The sequence below is a fragment of the Electrona antarctica genome, assembly GCF_951216825.1.
Source record: "Electrona antarctica genome assembly, chromosome: 23".
Classification (NCBI taxonomy): Eukaryota; Metazoa; Chordata; class Actinopteri; order Myctophiformes; family Myctophidae; genus Electrona; species Electrona antarctica.
In genome coordinates, this window is record NC_136804.1 from 32759790 (window position 1) to 32787634 (window position 27845).

At 42.6% G+C, this 27845-nt stretch overlaps 2 protein-coding genes across 2 annotated transcripts in view; one reads left to right on the forward strand and one right to left on the reverse strand.

The window, feature by feature from the left end:
* Positions 1-27845, forward strand: part of ada2b (adenosine deaminase 2b) — a gene marked incomplete at its 5' end in the record, with an annotated part of 465058 nt that overhangs the window by 355077 nt on the left and 82136 nt on the right. The gene's annotated exons all lie outside the window — the stretch shown is intronic.
* The window catches only part of LOC306916759 (thyrotropin-releasing hormone-degrading ectoenzyme-like), a gene marked incomplete at its 5' end in the record, with an annotated part of 250604 nt that overhangs the window by 97328 nt on the left and 125431 nt on the right, over positions 1-27845 (reverse strand). Inside the window, 3 exons of the mRNA XM_079494774.1 lie at positions 531-596; positions 12374-12439; positions 21636-21773. Of these exons, the coding sequence (XP_079350900.1) occupies positions 531-596; positions 12374-12439; positions 21636-21773 (270 nt within the window). The remainder of the gene's footprint in view (positions 1-530; positions 597-12373; positions 12440-21635; positions 21774-27845) is intronic.

Genomic DNA, 27845 nt, shown 5'->3' on the forward strand with positions numbered 1-27845 from the left:
ATTTAGGCCTGACCTCGAAATTAAAAAAAAAAAAATCTAAATCCTCCAGTTTTCTGAAATAAATATTTTCACGATTTTTCAAAAATAGCAGACCTACAAGCTCGTAGCGCGCCACTCGGTGGCGCGCTATGAGCTTGTAGATCTGCTATTTTTCAATAGCTAAAGCATAACATAATGCTAACACCAAAAGGGGTTCCCGCCCAAAACGCGTTAAAGAGACTTTCTTCATATTCCATCTCTCGTTCATTTCTCGTCTCATAATGTGTCACTGCTCTGCTCTCCTCACTCTCTCTGTCTGTGTGATGAAGATATATTATTATATTTATGTATTAACTCGTGCACGAACACAGTGTCGAACATGCTATTATAAAGCTTGAGTCTGACAGTATTAATTGTTATCATTAAAAACAGCAGTCTGGAATAATGGTAATTACATAGCAGCCTATATATCACATCAGCGCACACACACACACACGCGCACACGCACACACACACACGCACACGCACACGCACACGCACACGCACGCTACCTGAGAACATTTGTTCCAGAGGTCCTGTCTTGCGGCGTTGCCGAACATGTGAGTCGTCAGATAATCCTAAAAATAACAACAAAAACAAAACAGAAAGAAGACAGGTTATCAACTGTTACAAAATATGTTTTGTTCCAAAACAATAAGAGGCCAAGGCAAAACATAATCAGTTTGCATTTTCATTTCATACGAAAGCAGAACATAATTACATAGTTAATTAGATTGACCCAGCGGTTGGTTTTGAAAACAAAGCTAATAGAATGTGTTCAATTGAAAACCACTCTGACCATGAAATTCAGCAATTCACAGTTCTTTTCACAGACTATTCAATTCAACCCCAGCTCACATTGCGTGAAGAGAAGGTGTTGCATTATTTCTATTCACATTGTCCTGGGCTCCGAGTCCTTTACAAAGTAAACCATGAATGTAATTGGTCACTGAAGCAAGGCTGAAGTCTTTGATCACATTATTGACAAGGTGGTCAATAGCAGATATATACAAACTCACAAAGACTCACATTGTGAGCTTGCCGTTTTCTGCTGTTTTGAATACTTTTGTGTAACAATCTTGTATGATGAGGTTTGGCATTAATTTACTAGGGGAAAAAAAACATACAATTGTTGAAATATGGAGATTTGAGGTTTCTGCGTGCATGTGGGCGTAAGCGTGCACGTATGCATATCGATGTGCACAAGTACGAAAGGGAGAACTGTGTGTGTGTGTGTGTGTGTGTGTGTGTGTGTGTGTGTGCGTGCGTGCGTGCGTGCGAGAACACGGGGAGACCTCTTTGTGTCATGGACCATGGTTCGCATTCATTTGAATAAATACTGCAGAATTGACTGCAAACTTTGAAGGCTTTTCAAAGGATTAACACACACACACATGCACACGCACACAGAGTACTACACTTGTGAGGACACTGATAGTTACCATTTTGACGGAAGCTTGCCCAGGCATATCAACGGTAAATGGTGCATTTATATAGCGCCTTTATCCAAGGCGCTTTACATAGATTGTGCATTACATTCACACATTCACACACCGATGGCGGCGGAAACCATGCAAGGCACCAACCAGCACATCGGGAGCAATTAGGGGTTCAGTGTCTTGCTCAAGGACACTTCGACACCAACTCTGGGGGAGCCCGCGTTCGAACTGGCCTTGCGGTTACGATCCAGCCACTCTACCCCTGAGCCACCGCCGCTCAACGGTTGTTAACCCATTTTGGGCGGGAACCCCTTTTGGTGTTAGCATTATGTTATGCTTTAGCTATTGAAAAATAGCAGATCTACAAGCTCATAGCGCGCCACCGAGTGGCGCGCTACGAGCTTGTAGGTCTGCTTTTTCAGAAAACTGTCAGGATGTAGAAGACCATTTGGTTTAGCGAAGGGTAGTGATGCACAGCAATGAATAAAAAAAAAGACAGAGATCTAGATTCAGACGCCTAATGCAATCTCATTTCAAAATTTGAGCAAGAATGTTACAACACTAGCTGGCTGTCCAATTAATTTGAGTTACTCTTGTGTTTTTGCTGCAAGAGAGAGACTTTAAAGCCACAGTAGTTGGCTCCAGGTGCTACATTTTGAATGTAGTAATGTTCAGCAACCACAGACAAAGACAAGTATATTATCATGGGAAAAAGATATTATACTTGTGGAGGAACAATCGAGATTCACATTTGAGCAAGAATCGTGCAGCACCAGTAAAGGTTGTACTGTATCTACATTTCCATTTCGTGTCGAGAATTTTAATGTAGTTTGGTAGTTCATTTCAAATTTGTCAGCAATGCATCTTCAAACTAAATGTAATGCCTCGACGCATACAATTCCAAGTGCTTGTCAGGGTGGGAGGTCCCCAGTTCAAATATGATTATTTTGGGGGGGGGGCTCTTAGCCTGGCTAATAAACCAGACCGAATCAGCCGTTGGCAAAAAAAAATTGCCTGCCGGCGGATTACAGTCTGGAGAGGCTCAATTGTACGCCCATTTCCTACACCAGAGAACTGGTGTGGCCAATCGGGACACGGTATGCAATATGGGCGGGCTTTGGTACAGTGACGTTCAATGCTTGAGACCTTTGACTGACAGTAGCTCTGACCAATTGCGTCAAAGAGAAAATGTTTGAACCCGCCCCACAGGAAACAAGATCCATACACAGCATCTCCAGACTCAAATACCACACGACTGGCTTATTAGCCAGGCTAGGGGTATCTGCCTGAAAAGTGTGATCGCCACTGCTCTAAATTAAAAAACCCAATGCTTAATTTTCTACAATCTTTTAAAATTATTATTTCAAAAGATTACCAAAAAAAATTATAATTTAATTAATTAAACCCAACTCCCCCAAATCATTTTAACAATAAAAAAACAAACCAGATAATTATGATCCTCACAATACCTATATCTCAAATTCTACTATAGGCTACTTGTGAGGACAATTGACATGTATAATAGTGATCCAAGTATACACAGTCTCTCTCTCCCACACACACACACAATAGCTCTCTTGCATGCACGCACGGGCGCACGCACGCACATGCACGCACACACGCACAGTGATAATCCCTAGGTTTATGTAAATGTCCGATGGCGTTCTGGAGAGATTTGGTCTTTGTGTCCCTGACAGCACTTATACTTCTTATGACAGACAGAGAGGAGAGGAGATATTTGCATTTAAAAGATACACAGAATGTTGTTCATTTGGGGGGGATTGTATCAAACGCGTGGAAAGAATATTTTGCCTAATCCCTGAATGTCTGTTCATGTCTAAAAAAACACTACACGTTATAATTGCTTATTACACGACTTGGTTGAATGGTCAATCACTGACTTCGGCGGTGTGTTACTCCTGGATAATGACCGCTGGGCTCAGTAACAGACCACCGTCATATCCAATTAGGCTCAGAGCACCTGCTGCGCTGTGCCATATCCAACAGCCACAGCCACACAATGTCATTTACAGCCATATTGCTTTCAGGGATTGTTTTGAAAACATTTGAAGCGAGAATTTAATATTCGATTTCATTAACACACCGAGGCGACAGTGTTGCGCAGGACTGGCGGCAGCACCTATAGCATAAACTAATGTAATACCTTCATTACCGTAAGCAGTGAAATACTGCGTTGTTACCTTTGGGTCAATTTATGTATTCATTTATTCATTAATTTATTAAGTAGCTGTGTAATAATAAGCAGGATAATTGACAGCAAGTCGGTCATTGTTTAGAAATAAACCCGTCAGGATAATTTAACCCCTCGGTGAAGGCTTCTCCTCAGGGATTAATCGTCCTGTCGGGTTTATTTCTCAACAATGACGACCTGCCAGTATGCCTATTCTGGGGGTAACATTTGCCAAAGGTAGCTGATCTACAAAACTTGTAATGCTTCACAATGTGACGCATTGTGAGCTTGTAGATCAGCATTTTCAGATTTGGTGTAGACCAAGGGGCCAGTGAGGCTATTCAACATTGAAGCTCTGGGCCCTAGTGGTAGGAGGAGGGACTACAGGCGGACCCGTGTATTCATGACCGGGAAACCCCGTGCAGCTGGGCTTTAACATTGAGCGGTTGCATGCGGAAGTAGACGTTCTGAGACGGTACTTCCGGCAGTCTTCCGGGTGCTTCAAAACACCACTGAGCAACTTCCACTGACATGAATAGCTGGGGGGCGGAGCTTCTCGGCAGTTCAGTCTCTATTCTTTTATATACTCTATGGTGTAGACGGACAAAATGCAGGTACAGTTGTAAAACCCAGGGTTTAAGTGGTTAATTTAGCTATTAGCAAATAGATTCAGCTATATGGCGGAATAATAAGAATATGTGCATTTAGGAAAAGTTGTAAACTGTCCCATACTAATTTTGAGGATTTTGCAATGTACATGTGAAAATGTCTGTTAAAAATACTGGCAACTCCCAGCTCCACAGTACAAAATATTAAACACTCTGCTTTGCAGAGCCTCTATTAACCTACTTTTGAGAGGAGCAGCTACTTGATCCATAGACATGCAGGGAAGGAGCTATAAGCTCACCGTTGAAACTTCCAAACTGCACACAGACAAAGAATACATCCAGAAAGTTTGTCTGACTCTCTTGGTAAAGTAGGACAAAAAATACAATGTCCCAGACACCGAACTATATCCCCACGACTCCGCGAGCAAGACCCAGCCTGTTGAGTGTCTGAGGCCACAGCCACACGGATACGCTTTTAGCTGTATATCCGCAAAAGTTATAATCGTATAGACGTCTGTGGGTGCCCGAATAGGGTGATCTTTGTCACTGTGCGTACTCTTACGGACTGGGGTGTCACTGTGCATAGGGCTGGGGTGGGGCCTGTGAGCGGGGGGTGTTGAAGAACGGGAGTATAGGGAGGATGTGCTACGTCCTCCCAGTGGGGGCTCCTACCCGGCAGAAGCAGTGGCAAGCAGTGGGAGGAATTAATTTGCCTAAATTGGGAGAAATAAAGGGCATACAAATAATTGGCTACTCTAAAGACAAAAAAGAAGGGAAGCATAAAAAACCCTATAGCTGCATCACAAAACAATGAAGGGCCCGGGCCGGCCTAGCGGTCCGGGCACATAGGTTGGTAATCCTGACAGCGTGTCGCGGGTTCCCGCTGGTCCCGATCCTGACTACCTTTGCTGTGTCTTCCCCCCATATCCCTCTCTGTTTTCTGTCAACCTACTGTACTGTACTATCAATAAAGGAAAAAAGCCCCCAAAAAAAACAAAAACAAAACAAAGACGCTACAGACTACAGAGCACAGGCCCATTATTGTTAGAAACAGACGCTACAGAGCACTTAGGCATTTACTGTAACTTACAAGTGCAAGATCAGAGTAGATGCCATGAACTCTACTCAATATAAACAACAAGGTAAATATAGTCACATAAGGGGCCGTTCACATCCTACAGTATAAGAGACAGCTGTGTCACAATTAAGCTTGCTCCCCGGCTGTCTTCTGCCCTCCCCCCTCCCCATGGAACAAGGTTGTCTCGTCAAACCATGTGACTCCCATTGAAAAAGAATATAGCGAGCTTGCGACACACAGAGAACACATGCAGGAGACACCCAGGAGACAGCTGTCTCTCAGGTGTGAACGGCCCATAGGTAGACTGCAGCAGGAGACACCCAGGAGACAGCTGTCTCTCAGGTGTGAACGGCCCCCAGGTAGACTGCAGCAGGAGACACCCAGGAGACAGCTGTCTCTCAGGTGTGAACGGCCCCCAGGTAGACTGCAGCAGGAGACACCCAGGAGACAGCTGTCTCTCAGGTGTGAACGGCCCATAGGTAGACTGCAGCAAGTAAAATGTATCGTCTCTATAGCATCTGAACACATAGGATCTGCCAAACTACATGCTATAAATAACATTCTGTACATCAAGCTTCTAGTTGTGCTTCTACAAGCTTCTATAGTTGCCCAGTTGTCCAGCTGCCCGCTCGTCCAGGTGGCCACATGTCCCTAGTGCCCAGTTGGTTATGGTTCCCAGCTGTCCAAGTGACCAGTTGTCCAGTGTGTGTGTGTGTGTGTGTGTGTGTGTGTGTGTGTGTGTGTGTGTGTGTGTGTGTGTGTGTGTGTGTGTGTGTGTGTGTGTGTGTGTGTGTGTGTGTGTGTGTGTGTGTGATTTCATTTGCATCACAGCACCTATGGTAAAATGTTGCACAATAACATAGTATGTGGTACAAATGCAAACAGTACGATAAATATGCACGTTGGAAGGATGCGATGTAGTGCGTTTTGTTTCCTATGGCATGCGTTAGTATTTGTGAATGGAGAGATGTGTGCGAACAGAGTGGTTTGGTAGAAGACGACGAAAGGATAAACGTGCATACTCCTTTGCACCACTTTTACAATTAGGGAAGAAGGATATTCATTGCAATGAAACATTGCATTTAAATGGGAGAGAGAATATAGAGAGGAGAAGAGAACGAAATAGATAATAACAAGAGATATCATAACATATGTTATTGTGAGATTATAGCTCACCAAAGTCATGACCTGTTCTCTCACACACGCACGCACGCACGCACGCACGCACGCACGCACGCAGAACAAGATAATAGAAGATAGCTGCGTTTTATTTCACCACTCAACGGGTTAGTTGTGCGACCTCTCCTCTCTCCTCCTCTCCTCGTCCTCCTCTCCTCCTCTCCCTTTCCATTATCCACTCTTCTCTCATTATCTCCACTCCTGTCCTCTAATCTTTTCTCCTCTCCCATTCCCTCTTCCCGTCTGCTCTCCTCTCGTCTATAATGGTGCTTGACATTCTATTCTCTATATCTCCCGCAAGAGTCTTAGTTGATAGCTTTTCCACACACATACACAGACAAACACGCGCACACAGACACAACACGCGCACACACACACCACACACACACAGAATAGGTTAATTGAGGTCAAGTTGTCAGATGGAAACGTGATAACTTCTGTTCTCAACATCACGTTTCTCTCCTCTACTCTCCCGCGCCACTTTGGTCTTCGAGAACTCTGCATATTAACAACCGCCGGCTCCTCTCTCTGTTCTCCAGGACAATACAGAAAATGAATTAAAGTTGTGTTCCTTAGACTGTAACGAAAGATGGACACAGGAACAGTGACATCACCCATTGGTTTCTATACAGACCATGTTTGAAGCCACACAGTCACACACTATAGATGGATTATTTTTTGTTTACAAACAACGAGACCGCAGGGCAGCGGTTTCATGTAATCAATTCCCAACAGAACCTGTTGTTTTGGGGAGCGCTGGTTTCAGTTCATTCAACCTCCACTGTGGTGGTTGAGACGCTCCTAGCGAGACAAATATACGTATACACCCCGCAAACGGTATTGCGAGCCGAGAATAGCTGACAAACAAGCTCACATCATGTCGCGGACGTGACCGTTGTGAGCTCAGAGCCTTAGAGGTATGCTGTTCTTGTCCGTGCTCTACGTGCAACACCTTTGCATTGGTGGAGCATAAATTAGGCTTGAGCGGATACAGGTGCGCGGTCAAGCGGGCTCTGGTGCAGTGATCGTATAGGGAGTGCTCCCCCTGCGACTGGAGAGTGGAGATGGGGTACTACTTTGACAATCGCTAATTCGCTAATTGTTTACAGTACACAATGTAAACCAATGCAGGCCAAAGAGAACTTCCCCAGGGAAAGGAAGGGACCGCACACTCCAGAGACTCAGGACAAGATTACTTATTTTTTATTGCACAACGCATTTCGCCGTTTTGGCTTCGTCAGGTGCTTGCATACATGTATGACGAAGCCAAACGGCGAAACGCGGCATGCAATAAAAAATGAAGCATAAGTAATCTTGTCCTGAGTCTCTGGAGTGTGCGGTCCCTTCCTTTCCCTGGGGAAGTTCTCTTTGGCCTGAATTTACACCTTGCCTACCATGCAGCACCTCCCCCACCTGGATGTGCATGAGAAGCTATCTGTTTGCAATATATACACACCATTTTTATAGCATTGATTGCTTTTCGGAACCGTAAATTTGAAGATGGTGTATTCGCTGAAGTAGACACATTTCTAGACAACACTGATAAGAACCAGTTTAGCTGATGAAAACGAAAATCTTAAAACATTAATAACTCGCAATCTAAATCATCCCGTCTAATTATGAAAAAAGATCCTGTGTTAGACGGCCCTCCGCGGTCCAGTCGCTAGTCGCGATAGATTTATTCTTACCTCCCGTTGTTGTCGATCGACTCTAGAGTGTTGTGGCTATTGTTAGCTGCTACACACACATTCACAACAACCATCTTGGGTGTTCTTGAGTTCTTGAGTGTAAGAGTGTACAAAATAGAAGTGTTAAATGAATGCTGGAGGGGTTCCTGTGTACATTCTATATCCGTTGCATGTGCCTGCAAACAGAACAAGCCTCTGTGAATTGGTATCTGAGTCAACACGCTGCGTTCTATTTACTCCAGAGTCCTGAGGGCCGTCTCGTAGAGCGGGAGGTCCTCCCGAGTCCTGAGGTGACATCCCGTAGAGCGGGAGGTCCTGCTCAATCGTCCTTAGGCAGCAGACTACAGTATATCGACCGACTGGGAAGAAGGAAAAACACGTCCGTGTTTTCGACAGCTTGATTGTTAATTAACGATGCCGATATTGATATATTTGATCATGAAATAGAATAGTTGCTCACTCCTTGCTTATTTGCTAGCTGCTATAGATTAAAACATAGAATAGAAGTCGAATTTGCGGGCCTGGGCCATGGCTCAGTGGTCCAGGCACCTTGGCTGGTAAGCCAGTCTGGCAGTGTGCCGCGGGTTCGACTCCCGATCCCAACGGCCTTTACTGCATGTCCCCCCCATTTCCTGTCAGCCTACTGTCTGTCCCTCCATAAAAATATAAAATAAAGGCGAAAGCCACACAAAAACTTTTATTTGCGTTTCCGTAGTATGTGTTGTAATTGACAGCATAAAGAGGCAATTAGTCGAACGCCTGAATTAACACTTCTGTCCCATCGCAAAACCCAGCGACCAAAGTGAATATCCTTCGGTGTGTCGACACCTTCAAGTTATGCAGAATCGCGTAAGATAAGAGGACATAATACATAAGTGATGTGTGATTGAGCGAATGCATTCATTATAGTTGGAGAGGAACTGCACTTTCATGTAGATTAGCTTGTGTGATCGCATGTATGGGAGGTGTGTGCATGTGAGAGAGAGAGAGAGCGAGAGCGAGAGCGAGAGCGAGAGCGAGAGCGAGAGCGAGAGCGAGAGCGAGAGCGAGAGCGAGAGCGAGAGAGAGCGAGAGAGAGAGAGAGAGAGAGAGAGAGAGAGAGAGAGAGAGAGAGATGCAGAGACACCATTTGTTGTATACACAGTAAAAGTATTATTGTTTGGCTTGGTGAATGCTCGTTTCAGCGGTGCAATTTTATTTCTGGATAACGACTAATGGGCTCCATAACAGACAGCTGTCTAATCAAAGCCTCAGAGCACCTGTCTGCGCTGCTTGAATGGATGCCGTTTGTTTACATGACAGCCATGTAAACAAACACATTTAATGTAATTCACACAGCGGAACATTGCTCTCAGGAACGTCTTTGAAAACATTTGAAGCGAGAAATAGACAATGCAGTATAACCGAAAATGTGTTCTATTTGATCAACACTTTTCCGAGGCAACTAACTGTGTTGCGCTGGAAGAACGGCCGCACTGGTAACAACGTGGAATACTTTCAGTAAGGAAGGAAATACTTTGCTTTGTTGTTTATTTATTTATTAAACTAATTGCCTCTTTATGCTGTCAATTACAACACATACTACGGAAACGCAAATTCGACTTCTATTCTATGTTTTAATCTATAGCAGCAAAATAAGCAAGGAGTGAGCAACTATTCGATGTCATGATCAAATATATCAATATCGGCATAGTTAACAATCAAGCTGTCGAAAACACGGACGTGTTTTTCCTTCTTCCCAGTCCGTCGATATAGTGTAGCCTGCTGCCTAAAGACGATTGAGCAGGACCTCCCGCTCTACGAGACGTCACCTCAGGACCTCCCGCTCTACGAGATGTCACCTCAGGACTCTGGAGTAAATAGAACGCAGCGTGTTGACTCAGATACCAATTCACAGAGGCTTGTTTTGTTTGCAGGAACATGCAACGGATATAGAATGTACGCAGGTAGCCATGGTAGCCATGGAATAAGTGGGATCATTGTTTAGAAATAACCCCCTTCAAGATCCTTGAAGGGGGTTATTATTTCTCAACGACCGGTGCAGCACTGAAATAATGATACTGTAGCCTAAAGATATATATATATGCACTCTGGGGTATAGATAGCCTTAGGAGACTGGTTGGTGTACCTCGGGTGCACCTTGACATCATTCATTCATAACCACACCAGACTTCTGACATCAGTGGCCAGTGTTGCTTTCGTCGACTAATACTACTAGCCCTTACCCGTTGTGAGATATTGCTCACAACGCGTCGCGGCGCGACGCGTTGTGAGCTTGTAGATCGGCTATTTTCAGCAAGTGTAAAATCAGTCATCAAGGCCCGACAAAACACATTTTAGTCGACTAAATCAACTGTAGATTTAGGGCCGATTCATACTCCTATTTCGGCGCTGTAGGGCCGATTCATACTCCTATTTCGGCGCTGTAGTGCCGAAATGATTTCGGCTCGTCAGAAATTTTCAGTACCACCGAAGAGCCGACTTTAGGACGGTACCCGCCCCCCCCGAACCTCAAATGACGTCACATTGTAGGCTCTACAGAGCCGAACCGACTTTTATTCGGCTCTAAAATAGGAGTATGAATCGGCCCTTAGTCGACTGAAATCTTATCATATTTAGTCGACTAAAACTAGACTAAAAACATTCCAGGTGACTAAAATGTGACTAAATGAAGTTTCATTCCAAAGACTATGACTAACCTAAAATAGAAATGTGCTGCCATAAACAACACTGCTCTAGCCTAGAGATAGATATACTCTGGGGTACAGCATTAGGAGACTGGTGTTCCTCGGGTGCACCTTCACATCATTAATTCATAACCACACCAGACCTCTGACATCAGGGGCTCTGATGACGTCTGAGTCTCACCTGAGCACAGAGTCATCAGGTGGGAGTTTATCACCCACACAGAAAAACACATCTCTCAGCAGGAAATGCCCAAACATGGCATTTTTGCTGTTTATAGGCCCTTTTTTAAACTAAACTTATTGACTGACAGATTTATTCCTGGCTGCGTTTAGCCACACACTCTGCCAGCCTTTTTTTTTCTTTCTCGTATTTGCATAAGTAGTCACAGAATATTCATGTTCGTCGTTGCACATGTTCACCAAAAAAAGAAGGGGCGAAAAAAGAAAGAAGTCAATTGAAAATGTAATGGTGGTAACAGCAGTAGTTAAACGATACAGGAAGAGAGATACTGTATGAGCGTTCTAGAAACTTCTAACATGGAGGTGTATGGGAAGCCAGTTTTAGTGAGTTCCTGCAGGTTACACTGGGATTCAAATGGTGAATCATATCTAGTAGTGTAAAAAAAAAAAAAAAAAAAAAGCTATATGTCGTATATAAGTCATCCTTGGCAGTGTGGGCATTTGAATAAACAAGTCATATAAGCATATAAGCAATGAGTTAAAGCTGGAGGGATTTCCCTTGCTATGCCAGTACCGGCACATAATAGTGGTTGCTGGCAACGGCTTTAGACCCAAATAAAAATGTAATGACCAACTTTCTTTTTTCTTTCCCCCCATTCAACTCAGAGTTACAGCTACCATTTACTGCACCACGGAGAGGCTCACTAACCTAGAAATGCCTGCCGTTGGAATAGCTAATCCAGAAAGACAGTAGGTAGGCAAAAATGAAGCCATGAAGTGAGAATTATTAAATTATATGATAGAGATAAATGGATGAAGAAATATAGAGGAGAGAGAGAGAGAGAGAGAGAGAGAGAGAGAGAGAGAGAGAGAGAGAGAGAGAGAGAGAGAGAGAGAGAGAGAGAGAGAGAGAGAGAGTTGGAAATAAAAAAAACTGCTAGAGTGAGAAGTCATGCCGAATTCTGTGCAAATGTTTAAACTGGATTCGTCCCAACATGTTCTATATTTTCTCACGGTGGCTTTAGGCCGTTTGCAGGTTGTGCTGAGTCACCAGAAGTCCTGCTGGTCCACATCACTACCGCGACTCAGCAAAACCACCTGCGCAGCAGCGCCGGTCAGCAAGATTCAGCTCGGTAGAAAAGAAAGAATATGAGAGAGAGCGAGAGAGTGAGAGAGAGAGAGAGAGAGAGAGAGAGAGAGAGAGCGAGAGAGAGAGAGAGAGAGAGAGAGACATAGCCAAGATGAAGAGGAGGATGGGAAAGAGAGAGAGGGACAATAACGAGGTGACAGAAGACGTAAACTCACATTCAGTCCTTTCTGGAAGAGTTTCTGTCCCATGACGTTAGCCAGCATCCTGATCAGTGCTGCCCCCTGTAGGACACACAAATAGCACACATTACTTTCTGACACATTTATATATAGCCTAATACTCATTAGTAAGAGGGTATGCATGCACAAAGTGAATGGCAAATAGAGTGGCAAAGTGACTTGGAAAGGTGAGTTTAATGTCGTTTAATGCAACCAGATAGGACTTTTCTGTTTGGATGTATGGGCTATCAAAAGTAGTCGAAAGTAGTTATTTGCCACTCAGCAGACATTCCCGCATAACTTCCGGGTATGTATTGCAAGTTAGCAACATCTATATCTATAAATGCATCAATTCTCTGTTTGATTGATTGATTATTTATTAGACAATAACAAATACAAAACAGTACATGGTACAGTCAAAGCACATTGATCCAAATGGATAGCACCGAAAAAAAGACATTGCGGTCTTGTTTCCATTCGGGTCCCATGCATTCATTCACTACACAACGATGACAATAATCGAGATATCTCAAAAACATAAATAAATGGTAAATGGTGCATTTATATAGCGCCTTTATCCAAGGCTCTTTACATAGATTACATTCACCCATTCTCACACACATTCATACACCGATTGCGGCGGAAGCCATGCAAGGTACCAACCAGCACATCGGGAGCAATTTGGGGTTCAGTGTCTTGCCCAAGGACACTTCGACATGTAGACAGGAGGAGCCGGGATTCGAACCGCCGACCCATGGATCATTGGACGACCTGCTCTACCTCCTGAGCCACAGTCACATAATAACTATGTACAGGTGGAAGTACCAAAAAATCTAAATACAAATAAATCACTCGGAGGGGGGGTATAGGGAGGTTGGGCAATCATCTTCTCTCCTTTAGACAGGTGATTTTTCAGACCGGTTTTAAAGGAAGCCAGTGATTTGTTTGTTTTCAGGGAAGGGGGCAGGGCATTCCACACCCTGGCAGTGCTGTGGAAAGTGAATTTACCCATATTTGTTCTAAATGTGGGTGGCACCAGATCATTATTTATACTCCCTCTAGTGTTGTGGCTGTGAGAGTTGCTCACCTTTGTGAGGTAATCAGCTAAGTAAATGGGGACTGAGGGCACAGAGGGCAGAGCTGAATTTACAATTTTGAATGTCAGCCCCATTTTCAACTGATTGACTCTGTCTTCTACCCGGAGCCATCCTATGCCATCAAAATGTGTTGCATAAAGGTGGGTCATGGGCCCTAGGCCTAGAAGGAGTCGGATTAGTTTGTTCTGGGAGGTTTGAAGCTTAATTTTTTGTGACATTGAGATGTTCGAGAACCAGGAGGTACAGCCGTAGTCAAATATGGGCTGAATAAGCGCTCCAGCTAATGTTCTGAGAGCCCTCTTGTGTACAAAGGAGGAGATTCTCCCCAAGAATCTTGTCCTTTGATTAACTTTTTTGATCGCCCTTGTTGCCATGCCCTCACCTGTCAGCTTGTTGTCCAGGATACAGCCCAGATATGTAATCTCTACTTTGCTAGTAATTAAAATGTCGTCAATTCTGATACTGAAGTCATTTACCCTACTAAGGGAGTGGTTAGACCCAAACAGAATGGATTCTGTTTTACCAAGATGTAATGAGAGTTTGTTATCAGTAAGCCACGTTCTGATTTTGGTGAGTTCCGAACTGAGCATCGTACGTACTGTAATCCACGTAACTCGAGAACTGTTCGCCCCAGCGACTTCAAATTTGACACACACGTCCCACACCCCCACAGGGAGTGCAGTGCCCAGTGTCGAGTCGGTCGGATGCACCGTTGTCCAGAACCAGCACAAAAGCCTCTGCCCGGGATCTGGACCAGATCACCCCTATATCTCCAAATATGGAGATGGCCTGTTCTGACATCACAATGATTGTTCTGACATCTGCATAGACTCCATATTTGGGCATGCCTGACAAAGAACTCCATATATGGACATAAAAGGGACACCGACATAATAACTGGGTGGGGCATTAATTTCCAACTTGTATCGTTCCAAGTAGGCCAGTGCCCACCGGTAACAGTATTATAATTGGGAATATATCTTTGCTAACAGACATATACACCTAGTAGGTGAAGGGTGTGCAATGGGAGTATACATGGGACGTGCAGAGAATGTTAAGAGACACATTTAGAGGAAATCTCATGTCAATATAACATTAGAATGATACTCACGGAAGAACAAAACTCCACAGACTGAATACAAGTTAAATTTGCTACGACTCTGTTGTGATTTCATTATTCAGTAAACCGAGCTCATTTTCTCACTCAATTTCATCTAACCACATGCCCCCTTGACAAAAATGAGATTGAAATGAACTTTACTTTGTTTTTCCACACACCTGTCGCAAATTAAGACCGCCGTGTGGGTGGGTGGGTTTGGCTGCGATTTGAGGGCTTGCCTTATCATACTTTGTTAACACAGTGTAGCACAACAAAAACAGGCTCGCTGCAACACCCAACTAAGGTCGCATTCACACCTCCACTTCGGTAGACTCGATGCCAATGGGCGGAGAAAGTTGCATCAGTCTTGCATATTTAATTTGCTGCGTTTGCCTTCACACTGGCTGTGTCAAACCACAGTAGGGAACCGCATCAGGGAACGTTATCAATGTGTTCAATTCATTACAAAAATATATAGTTTGAGTAATAGTTAGGACTTAATAATAATAGCTCAAATTTATATAGCGCTTTTCTAAATACCCAAAGCGCTTTACATAGGAACACTAGGAACAGACTTTATTAAGAAAAAACAAAGCAAAACATAACAGATACAACAGTACAGGGTTAAAAAGATAAAAGGATAAACAAGGGAACGGGGGGAGGGGACATCCTGACCAGACCTCAGCTGGGGAAAGCTATCCTGAAGAGGTGGGTTTTGAGTGAGGTTTTGAATGAGAGGAGAGAGGGAGCAGCTCTGAGATGGTTGGGGAGTTCATTCCAGAGTAATAGGACGTAAAGTGAGGGTTACGTGGATGCAGTGTGTCGTCTGGGATTGGATGGGGTGTGTGTGTGTGTGTGTGTGTGTGTGTGTGTGTGTGTGTGTGTGCACCACGCACACTGTTCTTTTGGGCACATTGCAGAGGCACAACGGAGACAGGAGCACAAACAGAATTATCCGACGTTTATCCTCATTCGACCACGATCTTTGCGCTGTGTAAGGTATACCCTCTCGTCCTCCAACTGTGTTTACTCCTCGTACTCCTCACATTTCATTTCCTTTATTTGATGCGATTGCATTCACACCTGCACATGTGTGAATGCAATCGAAGTCAGATGCGCTTTGAAGCGAAGCGAACCCCCCCGTTTTTTGGCAAACTAGAAATGAGCAATTAGCCCTTCACTAAAGGTGGCCTTACACTAGCCGATTTTTTTCAATCTGAAATCTGATAGCACCACACACTACAGCATAATCGGAGCGGGGCAGAGCAAATATCAAACATTATTTATGTTGATCGGGCCGATCCCGATCGCGCTTTGAGCGGTCGGGCACCCCCCGAGTGTCAAAAATGCCCGATTATCGGCTAGTGTAAGGCCACCTTAAGTCCCTCCCCAACCCATCCTTGTCCAATAGGCACGTAAGCAGCGAAGAAAGCTTGACCTGCATAGCAACCGTTGCTAAACTATTTGGATTGGCATTGTTGGACAATCGCGTTTTGGGGTGGGATTTAGTGAAGGGCTAATTGTTTGAACCTGCCAAACGAAGCACACTTTCCGACAATACGCAGCAGGATTCGTTTTAATCGCAGCAAAGTATTCTGGTGTGAATGCGACCTAAGTATAATAAAGCCTATTCTGGAGATGTGCAAACTGCATGCATGGATTTCTACACAGAGGGCAATTCTTTCAACATATAATGCTGTATTCAAGGGCAGGAGAGTCTGGAAAAGGCAATGCTCTCGAAGCTAAACATCAAGGAGGAGGAAGGACATCCGCACACCAGTTTGTAGAGCTCCGAGACTTACTTTATTTTAACGTTTCGACCGACTAGGTCTTCATGAGGCAAACTGTTGAGCGGATGTTCTTCCTCCTCCTTGATGTTTTGCCTTGATGCCTGACATCCAGCACCTGCCCTGAATATAGACAGAGATGTGCTCACAATGTTCTCTGTGAAGAATTCTCTTGAAGCTGCAATTGGTTCCCACCCAATGGCAAATGGCAAAGGGACATTTTCATTTCTGTCGCCAGAATTAATAATGCATGGTCTGGAGAGGTCACTTTTATACAGATGGGTAAAATGGCAGGGGCTGAAGACCCCTTTGATGTCTGTGTGCAGTTGTATTGTCCTGCCATGTATATCAAATATATCTGTGGAAATATGAAACGCTTCCCTGTTACTCCGCCCACAGCATTCCCTGTTACGCCTCACGATGCGACAAGGGGTGAGCTTGTAGATCTGCTATTATTGAATAATAAAGGCCTTAATTGGTTGCATGTTTGAGATGTAGTGGAAGCATAATGAAAAAATTGACATACTTGAGTAATAACACTTACACTTACAAAATTGTACTTAAAGGGGAAAACCACCCATTTTCAACATTTTACTATGTCATTAATATACCTAAGAGCTGTTTTGTGGAAATAACAAAAAAGTCCCCCCATTCTGTGTTTCCTAGAACTGTAATTATGAAAAAAATCATTAACATGGTGAAACACATCTTGATGACATCAAGATGTGTTTCACCATGTTAATGATTTTTGAGTGGTGTAAACCACTCCAACAACTGGCTTTGTACCCGTGTCTGTTCGTACCAAAGAAAATGTACCCGTGTCTGTTCGTACCAAAAAAAATGAGCATGGTTGCTATGGTCACCCAGTTCACACGGGTGTGATTCCATTACGTCAGACCACAGCTGTTCAGTCTATATAAGACCTTACACCACTCAGTTCACACGGGTGTGATTTTTTTCAGACCTCTAGTTCTAGGAAACACATAATGGGGGGACTTTATTATTTCCACACAACAGCTCTAAGGTATATTAATGGCATAGTAAAATGTTGAAAATGAGTGGAATTCCCCTTTAAGCTAGCAAACGGACCTGAGTTGTACTTAGACTGCTTTTTCTCCCTCTCCACCAAATCTCTTGTGAGCTTGTAGATCTGCAGTTTATAGCGAATGTTCTCCTCAATACCCATAAAGAATATGGATGTTAAATGTAAACTATACTTAGTCACTTCTTTCCACCTCTGCAAATGAAGATATTTTAATGAGCATGAAAATGGGATAGGACGGATCTGAAAACAGAGAAGTAATATCCCCTCAGGGATAAGTAAGAACCTTTTATAATGTCTGCTGAAGAATAATTTTGGGCTAATTGTCAGCCTCAGCTTAAAATGCACAAAGTATATTTCAACAGCCCTTTAATTAGTAGCCTAGAGTAAGCATGGCTGACAGCAACCATTGGCATGCTATTACCCTGCCGCAAACAGAAAACAATCTGGACACTAAATAAAGTGTGTAAATTCTTGCCCAAATTGTTCATGAAAGGAACACATGCCGAGTCACGATTGCTTTGTAAATTAAACATACGGTATTGCCACTTCAGATGTAATCTTTTTCATAAATGAACACCCTATTTACCTATTCTAGGGGGAACATTCGACAAATAGCTGATCTACAAATCAAAGAGATTTGACGGAAGAAAGCAGCCTATAATAACTCATGTCCATGGGGTTTCAGTGGTTAGCAAGCAGAAGGTACTCCCTGACTTGGCTGGGCAGAAACACACATTGCAATAGAAAAGAGTCAGCTCACTGAATAAAGCTCCAAAGGTGTTTTTTAATTGAAAAGGGATTTTCTTTTTAGGTCGCAGCCAAGAGCACAGATTGCAGGATTCAAGCAGAAAACATCTAGCACAGATAATAGTACATTAAACTTATTAATTTCACCTGCACTAAGCAACAAAGTTTTATTCACTGATGCAGGCGGCCTTTGGAATTGTACACTTGATTTAAATAATAGGTCATTTTCGAAAATCTTCAAACGTGAATAACTCTTGATCTAAATCATTCCGTCCAATTCTAAGAAAAGATTATATGTTAGACGGCCCACCGCGGTCCTGCCGCTAGTCACGTTAGAATTAATCATACCTCCCGTTACTTCAGCCACTTCCGGGATAACATCCGGTCCGTCGCTAAATGTGCTCCGCTGCTATATAAATCGCTGGGCGCTATGATTTAATGGATTAAATAACCCTGGGCGTTCGGGGTGTTTTAACATGCAGTAGATTTTCTGTGGACTGGGGTTTTCTGGCTCAAACAAGTGCTCTGATTTTCCTGCTGTTTGTGATGTCACAGACTGCAATTCCCATATATCAATGAGATTTGCCAGCAGATGTCACTGTTTTGCCTGTTTTCATTGAAGCTCAAAAGGCTTCCGAACCCCAGAGAAAAGACCACAGAAAATCAACTGAATGTTCAAAGTTCAGGTTTTTTGGATGTAATCGAGGTCATACAACCTAAAAGAAAGACGGAAAATAAAAATAAATGTATATTTTGTAATAACAATCCAAATCTACAAAGTCACTATTATAGTTTTCTAATAATTTTAGTGGAGTAAAAGTAAAGTAAAAATACCTCAACATTGTACCTACTTTACACAACTGGAAATAGGGCATTTAGCACTTTGAGATTCTAACGAATGTAAAGTGCGTTATAAATAAAATCCATTATTATTATTATTATTTAAATATATGAAAGTATAGCATTGGTTCTTGAAAAACAAAGAGAGACAATTTGATAAGGTTTGGCTGCCCCTTGTTGTCCATTATTTGAGTAGAAGCACTAAATGGACATGATACCACTGATGTGGTTGACTGTATCATCTTCATTGCAGATGTTGTTGTTTTCCATGACTATTTCATCATCTTACTATTTATTCTATGCAGTGTCACTGAGCAGTATGGGTGGGAGGGATTGAGGCTTTTTATTCTGTTTATTCTTTCCTTTGGTTTTTCATAAAAGGAAAAAAAATGTATACTGTACCAATTATATAATAATGTATAACCTGTTGCATTGGTAGCCTTGAATAGGAATATATATTGTTGTATTATTATAAAATGTGACAGAAGTAGCATGTGCTTAAATTCTTATTTAGAAAATGTTTTCAGATGTCAAAAAAATCTGAGATGATATAATGATGATGGTCATGGAACCTTCTGAAAGCTTCATGGGCAAAGATAATAAACTTCAAAATAAAAATAAAAGGTCAAAATGACCTCTCAGTTATGCTAGTGTAAACCCATTCTGGGCGGGAACCCCTTTTGGTGTTAGCATTATGTTATGCTTTAGCTATTGAAAAATAGCAGATCTACAAGCTCATAGCGCGCCACCGAGTGGCGCGCTACGAGCTTGTAGGTCTGACAACGACTGTCAGATGTCAGGATGTAGAAGACATTTTTAGAATCTGATCTCTGGTCAAAATGGGTTTTAAACAACAAAATAAAACAGACTGAAAAGGTAAGGACACATTTTTCTGTTTTCAGTTGTCAATGTGCGACCCGGTCGTTCACCGGCCCACGGCCTACGACCCATAGGTTGAGAACAGCTGCACTGACGTATTTACAGATTTTACACACATTGGTAATTGTTCCTTGCTATACTGTACATGCAATTGCATGTCATTTGGACATCAAACACCAATCACACTGGACGTCTTTTAACTCAATGGTCATGGTCGCCAAGGACTTATTTAACTTCTTTTTCATGATGTCCTGGAGCGCCAAGGACGTGTTTTTCGTGTTTTATATTTATTTTGAGTTTTTTTTTTAGACTTTTTTTTTTGAAAAAAATAAAAATATATAAAATAAAATATATATATGGTGGCGGTCTGGGACTTTTGGCGCCCCCTGGTGGCGGTGAATGAGTTAATACCCATATAGGACGGGAACGCATCTGTGTCGCTTTTAGCGTTTCACGACTTTAACCAATTATTTTAAACTTTAGTTTAGTTAAAATAAATAGCAGATCTAGAAGCTCATAGCACCGAGTGCAGCACCGAGCGCTGCACTTTTTTGAAAAGTCGTAAAAATGTGCGATTTTTTTTTAATATAGATTATTTCACGGCAAACGTTTTTTAACACATAACTTTGCATCTGGGGGGGGTCTCTGGAACAACATATGTGACCAGATTTGGGCTGCCATTTTATCCAAAATGAGTTAATAGCACAGGCAGACTCTTCCCATACTAGAGAATGTCTGAAATAAATGTCATAGCTGTCATGTAAATATGAAATACATGCTTAAACATGAAGCTACGTGTAATGTTAGACCACAGAAGTGAACGTTTCAAGCCTGTTTTCTCAACTTGATGTAAGACATTACTCTATAAGCTATGTCTCCAAAATCTGGTGGGTCAAACTGAACAACCAACATGTCAGTTAGAAGCTATGATTCCCTGCTTTCATATGACATGAAAAAACGAATGGCAGCCCCTCAGTCAAATCTGGTCACATATTTTTAGATGTCTTTCAGAAAACTGTCAAGATTTTGAAGACATTTGTAGAATCCTAAAAGGGTTAAAGCACATAATATGCAGAAGCAGCAGTCACAGAAACAAAGGCGTTTCTCCCTATTGGCCTTCACCATGCGCTGATGAAGGGACGTGTGTCAGTATTGCTTACAATCTGCACCGACAGAGTTCAAACACTACAGCTTGTTTGTAGTTGAGCACGCTGAACTTCGAAGCAACTAAAATACATGTCATATTAGCATCAAGTTAATCATGCTAAAATATTCATTGTATTTATTAGAGAGCGCCTCAGCACCCAAGTCTAGATGATTGAGAACTACTGATGTATTTCAGCCATATGCTGTAGTACCATTACCGACCACCATGTGCCTCCTTTACTAAAGACCCCTGGGGTCCACTAGTAGTGTAATTTTCACGAGTGCATAACGTACGTGTGTGTGCGCGCGTGCGTGTGTGTGTGTAAATGGTAAATGGTGCATTTATATAGCGCCTTTATCCAAGGCGCTTTACATAGATTGTGCATTACATTCACCCATTCATACACCGATTGCGGCGGAAGCCATGCAAGGTACCAACCAGCACATCGGGAGCAAATTAGGGTTCAGTGTCTTGCCCAAGGACACTTCGACATGTAGACAGGAGGAGCCGGGACTCGAACCACCGACCCATGGATCATTGGACGACCTGCTCTACCTCCTGAGCCACAGTCGCCCCGTCGTGTGTGTGTGCGTGCTTGTGTGTGCGCGTGTGTAGTACCTTCTTGTACGCGATCCAGTCAAACACTCGGTCGATGTCAGAAGCCTGAACCACTTCCTGGGAGATGGGGTGGGAGGAGCTTAAACCATCCAATAGCATCACCTCATGGAGGACGTCCGTCAGAAAGCGCTGTTTCTCCTGAAACGACATGGTGACATGGTTGTAAACATGAAACCCTACAGTTTACAGACTTGATATTGATTTGATTAAAGCACCGAAACATGCTCTATACAGGGATTGGAAGCCTAGACCTACCAACAGGGGGTCCTCAGAGATGTGTGATAGGGATAGGGAACCCCTTTTGGTGTTACATACATTATGTTATAATTTAGCTATTGAAAAATAGCAGAAATGTGCCTGAAATCTTTGAATATATATTCTTTCAGAGCGAGTTTTTAACTCAAATCTTTGCTAGTGAGAGGGTCCCTGGAACAACATATTTTGGGGGGTCAGCGGCCAATGTCATATATTTTTGAGAACAGCAGACATAGAAACATGGGTTTTTAATAAAAACGGCAGGCCTAAATGGGTTAAAAGAAAATACAGCATTCAGTGATTTGGGTGATTTGGAAAAAAAACCCGGTCCACCCCGGTAACAAGATGTGCACATGCACACGCGTTGCAGTGGGGGGGGACGCAACAGGCCAACAGCATGAGCACCAAGGCCCGCCCCCGCTCGATCATGATTGGAGGAAGGCCTCCTCTATCCTGATTGGATTAAGGCTTTCTCACCCACCACCAAAGCCGAAAGCCGAAACGTCTGCGACGTGTTGTGCAGCAGATCGGCTATTTTCGGTAAAGAAGTTTGGTGTACAGGGAAAAAAAGAGCAGACCAAGTACATAGCCTAGGTTGGCTCTGAGTTAAGCAATTTAAAATGGGATTGACATTCAATTGTAAATGCGGCTTTGACCTCAATGCCCTCAGTACCCTGACTAATTACCTAAAAAAGGTGAGCAACACCCACAGCCACAATAGAGGGTATGCGCGTGACATCATCATCAAACCCGGAAGAGACGCCTACTGATATGCCTACTGAGTGGCAAAAAACGACTTTCTGGCCTTGACAACCCATGCATCCAAACAGACAAGTCCTATCTGATTGCATTAAACAATGTTAAACTCACTTTGCATGTTGCTTTGCCACTCGATGTGCCATTTACTTTAAGCATGCGCATACCCTACAGCACTGGCGCTGCCACTCAAGTGTGGAATGCCCTGGCCTTTTCCCCCAAAAAATGCAGATCACTGTTGTCCTTTAAAACAGGCCTGGAATTCTTAGCCTGGCTAATAAGCCAGACTCAAATCAAATCAATCAAATCAAATCACTTCTTTTTGCCAACGGCTGATTCGGTCTGGCTTATTAGCCAGGCTATGACATTCTACCTTTCAGTAGGCCAAACTGGGAGAGGAAATAAACACTTCTCAATATTAGTCAGGTGATTATCACCTGATTATAGAAGTGTTTGACTGTACGCTGTTGCTGTTTACATTTCTGTCTATTAAAGTATTTAATCAATCAATCAAAGGTCAAGTTTACAAAGTATTGTAAAGTATATAAAGTATTAAAGGACCACTTCACCACTTTTCAACTTCTCTTCCTATTATTGGTCCCAACTAATGTTCATGATAAAATACCACAATTTTTTCCTACTCAGTCTGTGGGCAGTTCAGAAACCCGTCCACCAGTGACATCATCGATGGTGAATCCAAGCTAATAGAAACGGCAGGCTTTCTTTTCCTGAAAAGTTGCAATGCAAAAGTTGAAGCTATTGTTCTCACGATAATACAAATCTAAATATATTTTAAAACAAATCTTGTTTTAAAAAAAATCTGCCTAATGATGATGTCACTGGTGGACGGGTGTCCGAACTGCCCAAAGCCCTCCTATGAGACACAGACTGAGTAGGGAAAAATGGTGGTGTTTTATCATGAACATTAGTGAGGACCAATTATATGAAGAGATGTTGAAAAGTGGTGAAGTGGTCCTTTAAGTAAAAATGTCTGAAAATCACACTTAAAACACATGAATCCAACATGTAGTGTTGCTTCATCTCTCTCTCAGCTAAGAGGTCCTTGGCCTGGAAAACGTCAAGAACTTCTGGTGGTTTCACTGAACTAGTGAGGCTAGCCAGGATGTGTGTGTGATCACTGATGTGTCGCCACTAGCCAGTCAATGTGTTAAGTATATTTTGATGCCAATACTTTTGTACTTTTACTCAACTGAATGTTGTATATTGAACTGTGGCAGCGGTGGCCGAACGGATTGCGGAGCGGTCAGTGGTCCAACACGTTAAAATTACCACCGCTGAAGTGCCCTTGAACAAGGCATTGAACCACTACGATGAAATGTTCTATGAGCAGGGCCTGGCTAGAAACAAGTTCTTGAGCTTAGCCCAGATACCCTGGGTAAATATAGTAATTAATTTAATTTTAAATTTAAATTTGATTTGATTTGATTTGATTTGATTTGATTTGATTTGATTTGATTTGATTTGATTTGATTTGATTTGATTTGATTTGATTTGATTTGATTTGATTTGATTTAATTTCAACTTGTACTTGTAACGTGTTGTAATTGTAATTACAACACGTTATAGCATACAACATCTGTTTAATGACTTATTAAACCCTTGCGACGTGTTGAGAGCTTGTAGATCGACCATTTTCAACAACAATAAAATGTGACAAATGTCGAATATCTTTGAAATATTTTAACAACAACGCTTATGCTAGGCACATTAGTAGCTAAAAGAATGATCTTAACTGAGTGGAAGACACCCACTGTACCATGTTTTACTAAATGGCTTAAAGGACCACTTCACCACTTTTCATATAATAGGTCCTCACTAATAATCATGATAAAATGGCACGATTTTTTTCTACTCAGTCTGTGTCTCATAGGAGGGCTGTGGGCAGTTTAGAAACCGTCTTCCAGTGACATCATCATTAGGCAGATTATTTTTAAAACAAGATTTTTTTTACAAAAATGTTTAGATTTTCATTCATGAGAACGATGGCTTCCGTTTTTGCATTGCAACTTTTCAGGACTAGAAAGCCTGCAGTTTTTATTAGCTTGTATTCCCCATCGATGATGTCACTGGAAGACGGTTTCTGAAATGTCCACAGCCCTCCTATGAGACAGAGTAGAAAAAAATTGTGCCATTTTTTCATGATTATTAGTGAGGACCTATTATATAGGTTGAAAAGTGGTGAAGTGGTTCTTTAATGAATTCGTATCTTTGATACATTTGGAGAGGTTGCGATGCAACGGCCAGGACAGTCTAGCAACATTTGAATATATATGGGGCCCTATTACAGCTCACCTTGATTCAACTGCTAGACTGATTGCCCTGCTGTGCGTTTGTTGATGTTAATGCTCTGTATGGATGCTGCTCTGCACGCCCTCATGTTGATGTATGATGTTGATGTTTCACGGTTGTTGTGTTCATATAGGCCCATGCTATCATCAGTCATCACGATAGGTCCGCCACTCGTTTCTTACACATTGCCCAGTCTGGTGTATTTGTTATGTATGTCTTGTTTGTCATGTCTAAAAAATCCAATAAAAACTACTACTATATTGCCCTACAAAGCCACAGTGCAGTAACTATACGTGTTTGGACACACCAACGTATTTGCGTATATCCAAAGGTCAAATTAGCCTTCGTGATTTTGGGGGATAAACAACTACCTCAAGAACATAATTTACAATTAGTGTAATATCACTTATTTGCCGATACCTCATTTGACTGACCAGTTGAAACATTGTTGACAACACAACCCCAATCTCTCCTCAGCACTCAGCACTGGTGCTCCACAGGGCTGTGTGTTGAGCCCCCTACTCTACACTCTCTCTACACCCACGACTGTACTCCCATCCATCCGAGTAATGCCATCCTCAAGTTTTGCGGATGACACAACAGTGGTGGGACTCATTGCAGAAGGGGATGAGACTGCGTATAGGGAAGAGGTGCAAGCGCTGTCACAGAATGGTGTGAGATGAGCAACCTCATGCTCAACACCTCCAAGACCAAGGAGCTGATAGTGGACTTCAGGAGGAAGACTCTTCAGCCTATCCAGCCTATATCTACATCAAGGGAGAGGAGGTGGAAAGGGTCTCAGACTTCAGGTTCCTGGGCATGAACATCTCGGACAAACATGACCTGGAAAACAAACACCACTGCGCTCCAGAAAAAAAGGTCAGCAGAGACTGTATTTTTTCAGAGTGCTGAAGAAAATGGACCTAATGGAGAATGTGCTACTGTCCTTCTGCATGGTGGCAGAAAGAAATTCACTTCAGGGGGTCATAGACACGGCCCAGAGGATCATGGCATGCCCTATTCCATCTCTGGAGGAGACAAGAGACACTGTAGACACTGCAGAGCCAACAGCATCCTCAAGGACTCATCCCACCCAGGTCATCACCTGCTGCAACGGATGCCTTCAGGGAGGCGCTATAAGGTCATCAATGCAAGGACGAACATACTGAAAAATAGTTTTTACCCCAGAGCAGTCATAGCTTTAAACACTGACACTTGAACTCTGACACTTGATGGACTAAAGGGACTTACTATGCAATATGTCTTAAATGCACTTGAGCTGGATTGCAAATCAATTTCGTTGGCTTGTACAATGAGTCAATGACAATACTATATCAGTCATTTTCCCCACCCCATAGTTACTGCACGTTGGCTTTGTAGGGCAGCAGGAGTGAACTGTATTTGACTGATTATATGGAAATGATGTCACATGATGGACGGTGCTAAATTAGCACAGACACGTGAGAAAAATAACTAAATACGAATAATAACCTTGATGTGAACCAGCGGAAAACAAAAGCAATGATTTGGGAGTTTCAGGGAACAAAGTGCTGAGCTTTCAGCTTGCTGTGAGTTTTATTCATGGAACGCAGAGACAGAAAGTCAGCACTTTCACTCTTTTCTTTTTACTGTTGAAGCGTCCAAAGGCCTTTTCTGAGCTCTCGCAACACCAAAGAAAAAAGGTTCAACAGAACATAATCTTTCTAAAGAGGATGAGCGTGGACTATATTACCTTGCAGACCGTCTACACAATGCTGTATCGAGAGTAGGCCGTCTTTAATTCAAGTTGTGTTGTGACATGTTGTGAGCTCGTAGATGTACTAGTGGGTGGATGCAAATGTCATTAGTGTTACTTTTTTCAAATAGCCTATACATTTTCGTGAAAGGTAAGATTTCCAAATTTATTCGAAACGTTGTAACTTTTTGCAGAAAATAACACTATGACGCTGTTGTTTTGTTTATTAGTTCAGATGTGGTTGATCTACAAGTACAACAGGGGTGCCCACTTTTTTTTTGACCCGAGAGACACTTTGAAAATGACCATCACAACAAAATCTAACCACAAAGAAATTATCCCATTGCTGAAATGTGTTTAAAAATGCACCCGAGGGGGCTTTGGGGCTTTGGCATAGTGGCACTAGCGTTACATACAGTAAATGCTCATACATAGTCTGGATTTTCGGTGGTTAGGTGACCACCGAACTACAACATGATGTCAGGAGCCGCGGTGAAGAGCAAACCACCGCTACTGCTCCAGCCCTTCTCTCTGTTTTTACTCACCACCGCTCAACGTTATTTCAGCTCCGGTGGTCACCTCACCACCGAAAATCCAGACTATGAATAGACACTTGGAATGGGAAATGGAATTGGTAGGTTTTTCGTTCTTCTTGTCAATCAAGTAAGTCACCTTAATTCTATAGCCTGGCGTCCACCTATGCTTTCTTTGGCATAGGCAGCTCAGCTCACGGCAGTATCGGCCGGGGCTACATACAGTAAGACATAAGAATGGGAAATGATATTGCGTGTCGATATGTATTCAAGAATGTATGTAACCACTCAACCACCCAATAAAAAAGAATTGGAAATGGAGGGAAAATGGAATTGGTAGGGGTTTTTTTTCTTGTCAAACAAGTAAGTCAGATGCCATTTTTATATTCATATATTCATTCATATTCATTCATTTTTTATATTTAAATCATTTTTTTAGGATCATGCCATGTGACCTACCTAGCCTACCAAGCCTTTGTGATCCTTTTGGGCATCTACACCTCTCATCTTGTAGTTAATTCATAATGCATTTTGGTACTTTTTAGAGCATCCCAGGGCACAAAATGTAACTTTTTGGTCCTGAGCTGAAAAGTTTGGGAACCACAGAAATTATCTTTGCTG